General features: G+C 45.0%; 1 protein-coding gene across 1 annotated transcript in view; it reads left to right on the forward strand.

Moving 5' to 3' along the window:
• Nucleotides 1-12,956, forward strand: part of TTC27 (tetratricopeptide repeat domain 27) — a 1,165,789-nt gene that overhangs the window by 1,036,714 nt on the left and 116,119 nt on the right. Inside the window, exon 16 of the mRNA XM_069234695.1 lies at nt 9,310-9,475. Coding sequence (XP_069090796.1) covers nt 9,310-9,475 — 166 coding nt within the window. The remainder of the gene's footprint in view (nt 1-9,309; nt 9,476-12,956) is intronic.

Genomic DNA, 12,956 nt, shown 5'->3' on the forward strand with positions numbered 1-12,956 from the left:
TCGAAGTGAAAGCACAGTAGTTGACCTTCACTGTTCTCTCTGCAGTTCGGGCCAGCTGGATCCCCAAGTATGATATGGTTGACTCTGCCCAAGGCAATAGGGACTGTGATACGGAGATACTCTTCATGCGGTGGGGGAACTGACAGGTTAAGTATTTGGGATTTTTGGAGATTGACCTTCAACCCAGATATGTTCCCAAAATAGCGAACTTCTGTCATCAGAGCAGGTAATGATGACATTGGCTCAGTGAGTACTACAATAACATTGTCAGTATAGAGGCTAATGGTGTGCGAGGCCCCTCCGAAGGGGATGCCTGTGATGCTGGGAGCTACTCTCACACGCTGTGTCGTGGCTCCATGCAACAGTCAAGTAGGAGAGGGGAAAGCAGGCATCCTTGCCATGTTCCTCTCTGATTGGGGAAGGGCCACTACAGCACTCTGTTCCTCCTTACTACGGCTGGTAGCGAACTATATAGACTCAGAATCCATCTGCAAAAATTGTCCCCAAAACCAAAATGCTTCCGAGTTGCAAATAGATAGGGCCAATGCACTCTGTCAGATACTTTTTCCACGTTGATAGCAAGAAGCAGGACCTCCTTCTTGGTCTGATAGATCTGGTCAATGATATGGAGGGTTTGTTTAGTATTGTCTCCGCAATGCCTCCTTAGGATGAACCTGACTTGGGCGGGGTATGAGAGGGTTGAGGCACTGTGCCAGGATGCTCATGAGCAGCTTAGCATTGACATTAAGGAGGGAAATAGGTCTATACAAGATGCATAGTGTGTTGTCTTTGCCTGGCTTGGGAATGACAGTAATGAAGGCCTTGAGCAAAGGTTTGTAATAGTCCCCATTTTTATGAGGGTGTTGAGGAGTCTAGTGAGGAGCGAAGTTAGTGTGTGGCAGAATGTGATGTAGGAGAGGAGACAAGCCATCAAGACCTGGAGACTTGAGTTATTTCAACCTGGCGATAGCAGAGTTCACCTTTTCAATTCTGATTGGTCTCTCCAAGCTGCGGGCTTGTGCTGGGGTAAGTGTAGTTACACGGGCTTTCTCTAAGTAGGGATGGAAACTGTGAGCTGTGTATTGCTTTTTTAATAGTCGTGGACGACTCCTTCTATTTGTATGTCCCTGCAGATCTTGTTCCCATTATTATTGTGTAGAAATTTAATAGTGTCCACTAGTGTTTTAGACCAGAGGCGGTGGGCCAACATCCGACTGCATCTGTTGCTCCCTATATAGAATTTGTGTTTGAGACACACCAAGGCATGCTCTGCCCTGTCGAGGTCCAGTCTCTTAAGGTGTGTCATCCTTTTGCCAAGTTCACCTGTCGAGGCCCAGTCTCTTAAGTTGTGTCCTCACTTTGTCAAGTTCAGTCAAACACCAAGAGCCCCTACACGTATAAGTATGGTTTCTAGCTCAGTTACTGTCTTCTCTAATAGTTCTCATTTCTCCTGCTACCGCTGGTTATCCGTTGCCAATATGGCAATCAACTTCCCTCTGGTCACAGTCTTTTGCGCCTCCCAAAGGGTGGCCATTGAAGTCTTCCCCATGTCATTGTTCCGAAGGAATGCAGAAATATCCATGTTTAAAGCAGTGACATTATACTCATTCTGGAGAAGTCTGTCGCACAGCCTCCAGTGTGTAAGGCATGTACAAACTTTATCCATCTGGAGAATTAGTGTGAGGGAGGCATGATCTGATAAAGTTATGGCAGCAATGCTCTCGTCTTTGATATGAGTTTGTACCATGGGGGTGGCTACATAGTCAATGCACGCATATATTTTATGGTCTGTGGAGTAGAATGTATAGTCTTTAACAGTAGGGTGGGATTGCCTCCCCATGTGTCCCAGACCACATTCTCTTAACCACCTCAATCCTCCGGCCGAGAAAGCTCCAGGTAGGCAAAATATGCTAACACGGCTTGTCCAGGTCATTCTGCTTGACAAGGTATAGGTCACCTCCCACTAAAATGGTCATATCTGGGGACTGCAGTACTTGTGTCAGCGCCCCTTTAACAAAAGGTTCTTGCTGGTCGTTAGATGCGTAGAGGGCGGCAATTGTCACATGGATATGACCAGTCTGTATGCCATAGGAGACTATTTGTCCCTTAAACCTGAGACCTCATCTTGTGGTCGTCCTTGGCCAGTAAGTTTGTCTCTTGGAGTAGGCAGATGTCCCTGCTGCTATGCGTCATTCAGGATATAAATGCAGCCTTATTGATCGGATTGTTTAGGCCTCTAACATTGAGGCAGGTGAGCTTGACCTCCCTAGTGTCAGTGCGCGGGGTAAGTGGTGATAATGTCTCAGGTTAGGGCGCCCTGGCAGGGAGTATTCAAAGACCTTGAGGGTGGTGACTCCAGAGCCCCAGTATGTACATGTGCAGTGCAGGTGGTTTACATTGGAAGATTAAATGTCAAAGAAACCCTTAACATAACAAATATAAGAGCATCAAGAAGAAGTCAATTAGCAATGGAAAACAGCTTGACAGGCATGGTCCAGTCTGGAACGTGGTGAATATCTGCCTGAGAGTTGTAGCATTTCTCCTCCACCACATCTCCATTCAATGGAGGGAGGCCCGAGTGTGTATGGGGACAGTAGATGGGACGAGTGTCAGGTGCTCCGCAGATTATGTAGAGCCATTGCCAGATTCTGATGTCAGTCTGCTTATTACAGTTTGGCGTTCTCAGACAATTTCCTTTGATCCAGGCAAGGATGTCTACTTGATTTAGCCAATTCCTGCCAATAAGAAGTGCACAGGGAAGCCCTGAGGGGACCCTGGTGTGGTGTGGGGGGATTCCGCCCACAGACTCAAAATATGACATTCCTCCACAAAGTTTTGGGTTGGTGAAGTTGGCCTTCCCAGTGAAAAATAATCTGGAAGGGATGCCCCCATCCATATGAGATCTCCTTAGAGCGCAAGAATTCTGTAATCGGTTTAAAGTTCCTGTGGCATTGTAGGGTGAGAGCTGATTTGTCGTGGAAGAGCGATAGTTTATAACCTTTAAATTGGAGGGGTGCAAGTCTCTGTCTTTCTTTATGATTTCCTCTTTGATGTGAAAGTTGTGGACACATGCCAGGGTACCTAGGGGTGTTCTGTTGTTGCTCTTCGGCCAAACCACTTGACGGACCCTGTTGAGTTGTAAAGTGGTGTCCTCTGTGTGGCCTAAGTGCCTGGGCATAACTCTGGACCCACTGCAACTCCCTGCAAGCAAATGTTTCTACGGCGGGACCTATTACCAGGTCCTCTGCATTGGCTTGGAGGTCAGCCTGTCGTTTGTTTAAGTGAAGGTCTTCCTGCTGCAATGTTTTAGTGGATGAAGGTGAGCCACAAGGCCTTGAGATCAGGCCACCCTCTCAGAAAGCAGCCACACTGCGAAAGGGCACCCGGGGATCGCTCTTGACTTCAGTCCATGACAGCTAGCCTGTTGCAGCCAACTGGCCCTCCTCAATGCTGACCTTACCCGCTGCACTGCCTGTGGTAAAGTCTGTTGTGTGGGAGCTATCTGGACGGGAGCTGGTGCCGATCACCTCCTTGCAGCCGTCATCTTGTATCAGCCCCACTCCTGCCCCTGTCATTGCTGCAGCTCATCGCAGGATCAGACCTCCTGGGGAGAGCCCAGGTGTTTCTCTGTCACTTGTTTTGGCATCTGGTAAGTTTAGGGTTGGGTTTTTGCAAAATGCAGCTTTACGGCGGTCTGGGCAGTGGAGGAACCCTTTGTACGGCTTACAAAGATGCCATATTGGCCAAGCCCCCAAAAGAAAGGATTTCTAAGGGAAGAAGATTCATATGCTCTGCTTAAATTGGGTCCCCTCTAATGTCAGGGCAGGTTGACTGAGCCCATGTTAGCCATCTTGTGGACACTTTGTTTCAGCCATTCACAGAGGGTTTACAGGTGAACCCCAGGTTTGGTCGTAGGATGAATCAGCCATTGGACAGTTTGTTTTTTGTCACATGGGCCTGATTTTACCCTACTTACCAGGATTGGTAAGTCTTTGCTAGGTTTATTATTGGAAAACCATGGAGAGAAAAGGAACTGATAAACCCAAGCATCAGGAAATGCTCTCCTCAAATGAGGATGCACCACGAGGGCAAATTTGATTAAGAACATCTTTCTTTGCTATGCTATGTCTGTGCAGGGTGGAAAGGATGGAGTAGATCCAGATTTTCAGTGCCTTCCTGATGCAGCCGTCTCAAAAGCATTGGAAGCTGAAAGGAGAAGAAGTAAAAGGCATCTCAGGGAGGTAAATCATTCTTCTTGTTCATCCTCCCATGAGACTCTGATCCTTCCACGAAAACGAAATATGTGAGAAAGTAGAAAATGGAACAGATCCTGTCACATCTCAGATGTAGCCTGGGTTTTCCTCTGATAGAGATGATGGAGGATTAGATGACGTTTCTACACCTTTTCCACACTGTTCAGGGTTTCCAGGCCAGCGAAAGATCTTCCAATTTTGCAGTCGCAAAACGCAAAAATCGCATTTTGTGACTGCTAAATCGCCTTGTACAATGTACCATCCCTATTTTGCGAGTCAATATCCAGTTACCGACTTGCAAAATAGGGATTACGACTCGCAATTAGGAAGGGGTGTCCCTTCTTGATTGTGGAGGGTGTTCCTTCTTGATTGTGAATCGCAATTAGAAAGGGGCGTCCTGAGGGCATCGCTTCTTAATTCCGACCTGCAGGGGGATGTATGATTGTCTTGTGACTGTGAATAGTCACAAAACAAGAGCAGTTAACAACAATTTCAGTGTTAACCCATTTTCAAACGAGAAGCAGTCCCCAAGGGACGCTTCCCCTTTTGTGAATGATGGCAAAAACGTTTTTTCAGAGGAGGCAATGGTCGCAAAGACCACTTACTCTGAAAAAATAAAACGTTTCATTTTTATTTTTGAAATGCTTCCCTTCTGTCAGTCTGAATGACTGTGCACCTTCAGATGCAATGGACAAGAAAACAGAGTCAGCTCGAAAAGAAACTTATGTGGCTCTGAACTAGGTCTTATACATTGAAATCTTTGCTGCTCACATGGTGCAGTCAATGGTCAAGGGCTTTTTTAATACTTTATTTTCAATTTCGATACAAGACAGAAACCAAAGACAACTCGTTCAATGTTTGCACCTACAGAGAACATAGGTAAAGCAATTAAATGACTCCAAAATGCACAGGTCATTATTCAGTACACAGTGCCTGTGCAATCAGCAGGTAGGTGTTACATGGTCTAGCGCCGATTTCTCATACAGCTTGGTCCACGAAGAGGGGGATCAAGAGCGCATCTCAAGTCTAGGACTAGGAGGCAGTGCATGGAGACCATCAATCCCTTCCCCACTGCTTGTCAGCATCCTCCCATTGTGTCAGTCGCAGCACTTAGGGTCACTACAGCAATCTAGCACACCTGCCACAAGTCCACCCCGAATGGCCACTTCCCTCAGGGCTCTTTTCCATTGCATTCTCACCTCTGGCCAGAAATGCCTGGTAGGGTCCCCAAATGTTGTACACTTTTAACAGGTTCTAGCTTGTTGTATGCATCTGACATAGTGACTGGTCGAGATGGTTTGGCTGCAGCCATAAAGGAAGGGGATGACTGCTTCGACACAATAGCAAACATGGAGCTTCAAGCCAGATTTCTAACTGATGTCACCTCTGATATTCTTAGGACTTCAACAGTGGCACGCGCTGGTGGTTCCATTCTCGCCAGAAGACTTATTTGGTTGCAAGTTCGGAAAGCTTAAAATTCCAAAAAGACTGCAATACTCAGTATTCCTCTCTCTGGAGTGTGCCTCTGTGGAGAAAAACGTTGATTGCAGTGTCAAAAAAGTAGTTAAGGTCTACAAGCTTGCCTTTCCTTATAAATGAAAGTCCATCTCATCTTCTTCCTAAGATGCACATAGGTAGTGAAGAAGAAGACAGTTTCAGCCCAAGAAGGATTTTATGAATGCAAATTCTAACCAATATCCTTATAATAAAAAAACGAAGCACTCCTGACAATCAAGGATCTTCAAACACTGCTCCCCTAGTGGGGTGTTGTGTCCGAGACTATTGGAAAGTTTGGAGGCAGGATATGACGGCTCTTTGGGTTGTGAATATTGTCAAGAAAAGCTGGTATAGACTTTTGCTCAAACCCTCCAGAAGGGATGTTCATCCCTATGCCTGTCCAAGAAACAAGAAATAAGTATCTGTCCTTTAGGAGAGAGCACAAGATTGTCTCCGGAAACTACAGATCTTCCAATCGCAGAGAAAAACAAGTTTCAGGAAACTGCTCAATCCAGTTCTTCGTGGAGAAATGTTCCTGAGGTTACTGGCCAGTACTAGACCTGAAATTAGTCGACAGATTAACTTCGAAATTGAACACATTCAAAGGATAATTCCAGTGGTTCCAAAAGAGGAATTTATGGTGAAATTGGATTTGCATGATATTTGTCTCATCATGACCATCAGAAGTTCCTGTGGTTTGCCATTCTCAAACACCACTTTCAATTCTGTGCTCTCACATTTGGTTTAAAGACAGTGCTGAGGGTGTTCGCTCCATTGGTAGCCCTGTTGCACGAGCCGGGTATAGCAGTGCACCCATACTTGAATGATTGGATGATTCATTCCCGCTGGATTTGGCAGACTGTGGATCATCTTCCGAAGGTGGTTACCTTTGGAGGATTAGAGGTTTCATATAAATTGGAATAAAAAAAAACTGATTCAATCACAGGATATGGATTTCATCAGAGCAAGGTTTTGTAAAGATGTGGAGGTGTTTCTTCTACAAGCAACAAGAAGTTGAAGATACATAATCACATTTCCTAGTTGCAAGGCCATGCAGTATCAAGAGCATGCAGGGAGATCTAGCTGCAGCTGCATTTATTATCTATTGGGCGAAATTTCACCTGGGAGTATTTGTCTGCCACTTACTGAAATGGTGGAATCTGATATCGATGAACCTGAATACTCTTCTTGCATTGTCACAGAAAGTGACAGGAACTGAGAACAAGTAACAAGAACTGAATGTGTGGTTCAATCCCCTCCATCTGGGAGCCAAGACATCTTTGACTCCTTCCCAGCTCAAAGTTATCATGACAGATACGAGTAGGTATGGATGGGAGCAATATTGGACACTCAAGTGTTCCAGGGCTGATGGCCTTTTCAGATGATCAAACATTCCTCTAATTGGAAGGAATTGGAGACAGTGAGTCAAGACCTATTGGCTTTTTTTCCAACAGACTCTTGGCTCTTCAGAGGTGATAGGATTTCACTGTTAGATTGAAAATTCTTATCTGAACAGGCACTCTTTCCCCGGGATTAGAAGAAAGAGCAGAGCTGATTTTCAGATGGGCAGAAAATAACCTAGCCCTCCCTCACAGCCGTGTATATATAAAGAGAAAGGAGAATATGGTGGTGGACAAACTCTGAAGGTTTTTTTTTCTATCATCTCAGGATCTTCATCTCAATGTAGTGTAGTTCAGGAACATTTGCGGGGGGGGGTTCCAGTAGCAGATCTGTTTGTGAACAAGGAGAATTCGCTGTGCCAGAAATAATTCTTCTTCAGACACAGGGAATTAGAGGCCTCAGCAATAGATACAATGTATTATCCATGGCACCAGGGCCTTCTTTATGCTTTTCCACCTTTTCCAAGAATATTAATGAATTTCTAGAGAGGAGGCATTAGTGATAATGACTGTTTTTGACTTAGGCTTTTCTCTTGGCACCCTGACGCTTCAGTGGACAGTCATTAAGGCAGTTAGAGAACCTTGGTGTGTGTGTATATAGGTTTGTTGCGTCTTATGCGCATGAACTGCTGAAGAGCCTACACTTCCATTTACTGAACCCCCTGTTTCCTGGGATTGAATAGCAATATAAGAATGGGAGAAGGGCAACTGCACTTCTATTTCCTGAATCCCTGGGGTTCTGGTGTTGATCAGACATCAGCCTGCATGTCCATTCATTAAACTTGCTCCTTCTCACAACGCAGAAACAGAAGGCCCCAATCCTATCACTGAGGAAGAGGAATGGGCCACTGTTGGCTCAAGTATGTCTTTAAATTTGTGGCTCCAAAACCCTGTGAAGGAGGCAGTAGCACTCCCATGCCAAGCATGGTTCCCACCAAGTCCTTCCAGCGCAGTGAGAGAAAATTAGACATTTGTATTCATGGTGTGGGTAAATGAACCATGGTTATTGCAGTCTCAAAGGCTCCTCTACAGGTAAGACATCACCTCACTGCCACACCCTCTGCCTGGTACTTCTGACACCATCCATCACTTGAGAACGAAGGAACCACACCCTTCTGCTGACCAATACAATCGAAAAAAACATAGATATTAAGGCAAGCTCTGCAGTTGGTGAGAGACAAGCTTGTAGAGTGCACACAAGGGGCAAGCCCTCTCTGTCTGTACGTTCCTCACAGGAAACATCTGGTCTATGCTGTATTGTCCATATGGAGACCCTCTTCCTGCCTGCCAGTTCAGTGATGTGCTAGTCTGCGCTTGCTCAGTGCTGTTAAAAAATAACTTGGAAATCTGAAATGTAATATCACAGCTGAGAACTAGCTTTCTAGGAGGGGCCGAAATAGGAGCAAGCTCTCCATGAGACGACAATGTGGAAACATATACATTCAGGGAGAGAAGTCCCAAAGAAAGTTGTGGAGCAGGGTATACACAAATTCCACAGCCTTCACTCCCTGATCTCAGGTATTTCCCTACAGTGGATCACAGATCAGAGCACAGCCATGCTGCTCCTGGTTCCAGGCAACCTCATAAACTGTTGTGACGACCCTGCTCTTGCTGACACATGCAGTATGACTCAGTGTTGCTGCAGTTCTTGTGGTGTACTACTGAACCAGAGCATTGGTGTGGAATAGCAGCAGCAATGATGTTTATTAGTGTGGCAGTCAGCGGTAAACTTGTATAAGAACAATGTCCACTACTCCAAGACTTCACCATCCATTCAATGTGATGGAGACCCTGCTTAGGCAGAGTAACACAGCTGCTAGCCAGTGAAGCTACTGTGAAATGCTTGGAGGACAAAAGGGGTGGCCATAATTCTCCTCTCTTTGACGTTTTTTTTTTATTCTTATTCGTATTTTTGTGATCACATGAGCTCTAGCAGACATCTAATGCTGTAATTAGCCAGACGTAAAAGCAGAACTGACCAGAGAAACTGTTTTTACTGCAGAATTGCGCCAGACAAGCCAAATGTAATCATTCCTTTTATTCCGAATTTGTATTCGCACTACCACGTCTTTTTAGTTCTATGGGTCATTGTCAATGATGAACCTTTAGTTTGTCTTCAAAGGAACTATACATTTGTTTCAACTTTTTTTTTTACCCAGAGTGAAGGCTTTTCGAACATTGCAGGAAGCAATCAAATGCAACTACGAACACTGGCAGATATGGGAAAACTATATTCTCACGTGCACAGATGTTGGAGAGTTTGCAGAGGCTATTAAAGCTTATCACCGGCTCATGGATTTACGCGACAAGTACAAGGATGTGCAGGTAGGTGAGCTTGTCTGTACATTTGAAGCTTCATTTTTCTCTGTGTGAATCTTAGAGGCATGCTAGCCAGTGCCTAATAATATTTCGATAACGATCCCCCCATTTTACAGCGTGAGCGCTGCAAAGAGATGCATAATCCCTAGATGAATTTTCTGCTGACAAGCTAGAACTGGCTTCGACTGGATCCTCTTTAAGGGGTTTTTGGACATCTCTTGAAATGCTGGAGAGGACATTCAGTTCTATCTTGGAAATGGCGGTTTCCATTTTGAGTAAGGAATTATTTGGCAGTATTGAGGGTTGTCATGAGAGTACAACTGCAGGTGTTTCAGGTTTCGGTTTCTTGGCCTTATTAGTAGGAGGGAGTAAATGTTAGTCTTTCCCCCTCCCCGCAGAGCCTTCTATGAATGGCATTTTGAGTAATTAGGGACCGATGTACAAAGCCCTTTTGCAGTCACAAATCCAGTGATTTACAAAATCGCATGGTTTTTGATTATGTAGGGCTTTTCTTAATATACAAAAGCCCTTTAACACATCCAAATTTATTTCCAGTTCATAAAATGTTTTTTGCAATTCTTGTTGAATCGGCAATAGGGGAGTGTGAGGGGATGTCCTGCCTCCGATTTCTGATTTTACAGTTTAAAAGGGTTTATTGAGAAAAAAAGGCAAGAACATAGCCTCTCGATAGAGAATGGATCAGGCTTCTCCAACCAGTAGCTCTCCAGCTTCATGTCAGTAGCTCTTCTGTCTGCAGCCCAGCCTATTACATTAGAAGCTTTTGTTTGGTTGAATTAATATGGATGTATAACACAACAGAAAGGTGTGTTTTCGAGATGAAAATGTGTGTATTTTAAGATCTAATAATTCCCAAAATATATTTAAATCTAATATTTGACTGATGAACACACAACATTGGAGACTAATTATTAATAATATTACCCTGGTGTCACTGGCATTGCAGCTATCGCTGTATATATTACCCATGTAGTGGCGCCTTTTTTGAATCACTGCAAGCAACCCTTTACTGAGATGGTCACTGCTGTTAATCTTGCACATGTTGGCAACTAGTTTATTCTTGTCCGATGTAGTCAACACTAATAATATAAGTAGCTTGGGGTGATTTCTATTGAACAGAAGTAACTCTTGTTACTTAAAAGGTTATAGACCCCTGGTATGGATGCATCTATAGGTGTAGTCAAGCATACACAGAGAAGTGGATTAACAATATTTGTGGCATTAGTTACAATAGAATTGAGTACAGTATTGACGGGGTCACAAAAGAATGTGTCAACCATCTTAACTGTAAACATTTGTTATAAAGCTGAAACCATCAACACAACTGAAGTAAGACATTAAGAAAAAAGGGGGGGGGTCCCAAAACACACGTTTTCCTCATTCATTTTTTCATAGGGATTTTGAACAGCAATAGCGCAAAAACTACTGAACGGAATTACACCAAATTTGGCAGGAAGGTAGGTCCTGGTCCAGAAAGAGTGCTTGTTTGTTCTGGTGTAATTCCATCCAGTAGTGTTTGAGAAATTAAGGGAAAAACTGATTTGTATATCTAAGGACTCGAAAGATTCGCAACCCCTAACGATCTTGTGCTGAGATCTGATTAGATGATAACACTTAAACAAAAGAAGCTGTTGAAGTGTTGTCAGCCAAGTCCCCAAAAAAAAGTTTTTAAAAAAACCAAAAGGGGCCAGGCTACGAAAACCCTGACCCCTTAGCTCTGATGCTGGGGACCCCCCTCACCCAAATGCTAGAAAGCATTGTTTTGTTGATTTTACAAGTGGAGACACAGCAAATCCGCACATCTGCTTGTAAAATCACAAAAAAATGGAGTGCGGGCTCCTGTGCTTCGTTAGTCTAATGCCCCCGGGTGGTCAAGGGGCGGCCTCCTCCTGCTGCCCCAGGGACCACCACCTCCCCGGGGCTCTTCGGGGGGCCTGTGGACCCCCGCTGCCCTGGGCACCACCACCTCCGTAGGACATTATTATAATATGGGGAGGGGGCCTCCTGGCCCCCTCCTGCTGCCCTGGAGACCACGACCCCCCGGGGCGATCTTGTAGTTAAAGTGGGGGGCCCTGTGGCTCTCCCGCTGCCCCAGGGACCACCACCCCCAGGACAGATGTTTAAAAAAATAAAGGGTGTCCCTATGGGACGCCCGCGCCCCGGGGACCACCATTCCTAAGGCTATGATCTAGTTGGAGGGGTCATGCCTCCCTCGAGGAGCCTCTGATAGCTCTGGGGACCACCACCCCCCAGGGCCGGCTCCTGCTTTGTCCCAGGGGTGCCCACCCCCGGGACATAGCTGTTTGCTGTGACTTGGCTGCAGCACTACACCAAAGCCACAGCAAACACTTCGGGCTTTGACATCGGGGCCTTTAAAGCAGATCAAAATCCAAAGTTTCATCTCTGTCTCCTGCATGTGTGCAGAGGACAGAGATTAAATGTTTCAGCAAGCAGGGAGCTGCTGTCAAAAGGCTTCCCCCACAGTGCCAGGTAGCCGTAAGGGCATTGTTTAAAAAAAAAAAAAAAGTAGGGACCGCGGGGGGAGCCCTTGAGAGCTCCCTCGCTGTCCCACAGGCTTTAGAATAAAAATGTTAAAACATTTTTTTTAAAAGGAGGGGCTGTGGGAGGAGACCTTAAGGGCTCCATCCACAGTCCCTACTATTTTATATATTTTTTTTTCACTACAAAGTCCACAAAGGGCTAAAAATAAAAAATAAAACCCCCGTAGCTCAGTGTGAAAGTCACAGACCATCACAATGAGCTATGTGGGTTCGAGTCCAGCTGCACTCATTTCCCTTTTTTTTAATTAAAATCATTGTACTTTTTAAAAATGTATTAAATACATGTTTTTTGTTAAATCTAACAAATATATCTCAGTCTAAGTATATGAGATATTAAAGCCTAAAAAAAATCTTTCTCTCTCTCACTTTCTTTCCCTCTTTCTGTCTCTTTCAATAAATTTCTCACACACCCACTTAGACACGTAAGCACCCACTCACACACCCACTCAGACACCAACTGACACCCTCATGCTGCCACTCAGAGACCCAAGCACAGACTGACTGTAAGGGTTGATCTGATTTTTGCGAGTGTACTTTTATGTTTTTAATTAACTGGATAAAGTAAATTTTGGCTTCTGACTGGGTGTGTGAGGACGAGTGAGTGGCTGTTTGGATCTGTGAGTGGGTGTGTGAATGGTTTGGTGAGTGTGTGTTTGTGTGGCTATGTCAGTGTGTTGGTGTGGGTAGGAGTGTATGTGGGTCTGTGGCAGTGTGGTAGTGGTTTGTGGATCTGATTGTGTGTGAATGGGTGTGTGGCTCTGCGAGTGGGTGTGCAAGTATTTTTGTGGGTTTGTGAGTGACTGTATGGGTGTGTGAGTGGGTTGGAGTGTGTGAGTGGGTTTGAGTGTGTAAGTGGGTATGTGAATTGATGTGCGAGTGGCTGTGTCGGTCTGTGACTGGGTATGGTA

The sequence above is a fragment of the Pleurodeles waltl genome, chromosome 5 (genome assembly GCF_031143425.1).
Source record: "Pleurodeles waltl isolate 20211129_DDA chromosome 5, aPleWal1.hap1.20221129, whole genome shotgun sequence".
In the NCBI taxonomy this organism is placed as follows: domain Eukaryota; kingdom Metazoa; phylum Chordata; class Amphibia; order Caudata; family Salamandridae; genus Pleurodeles; species Pleurodeles waltl.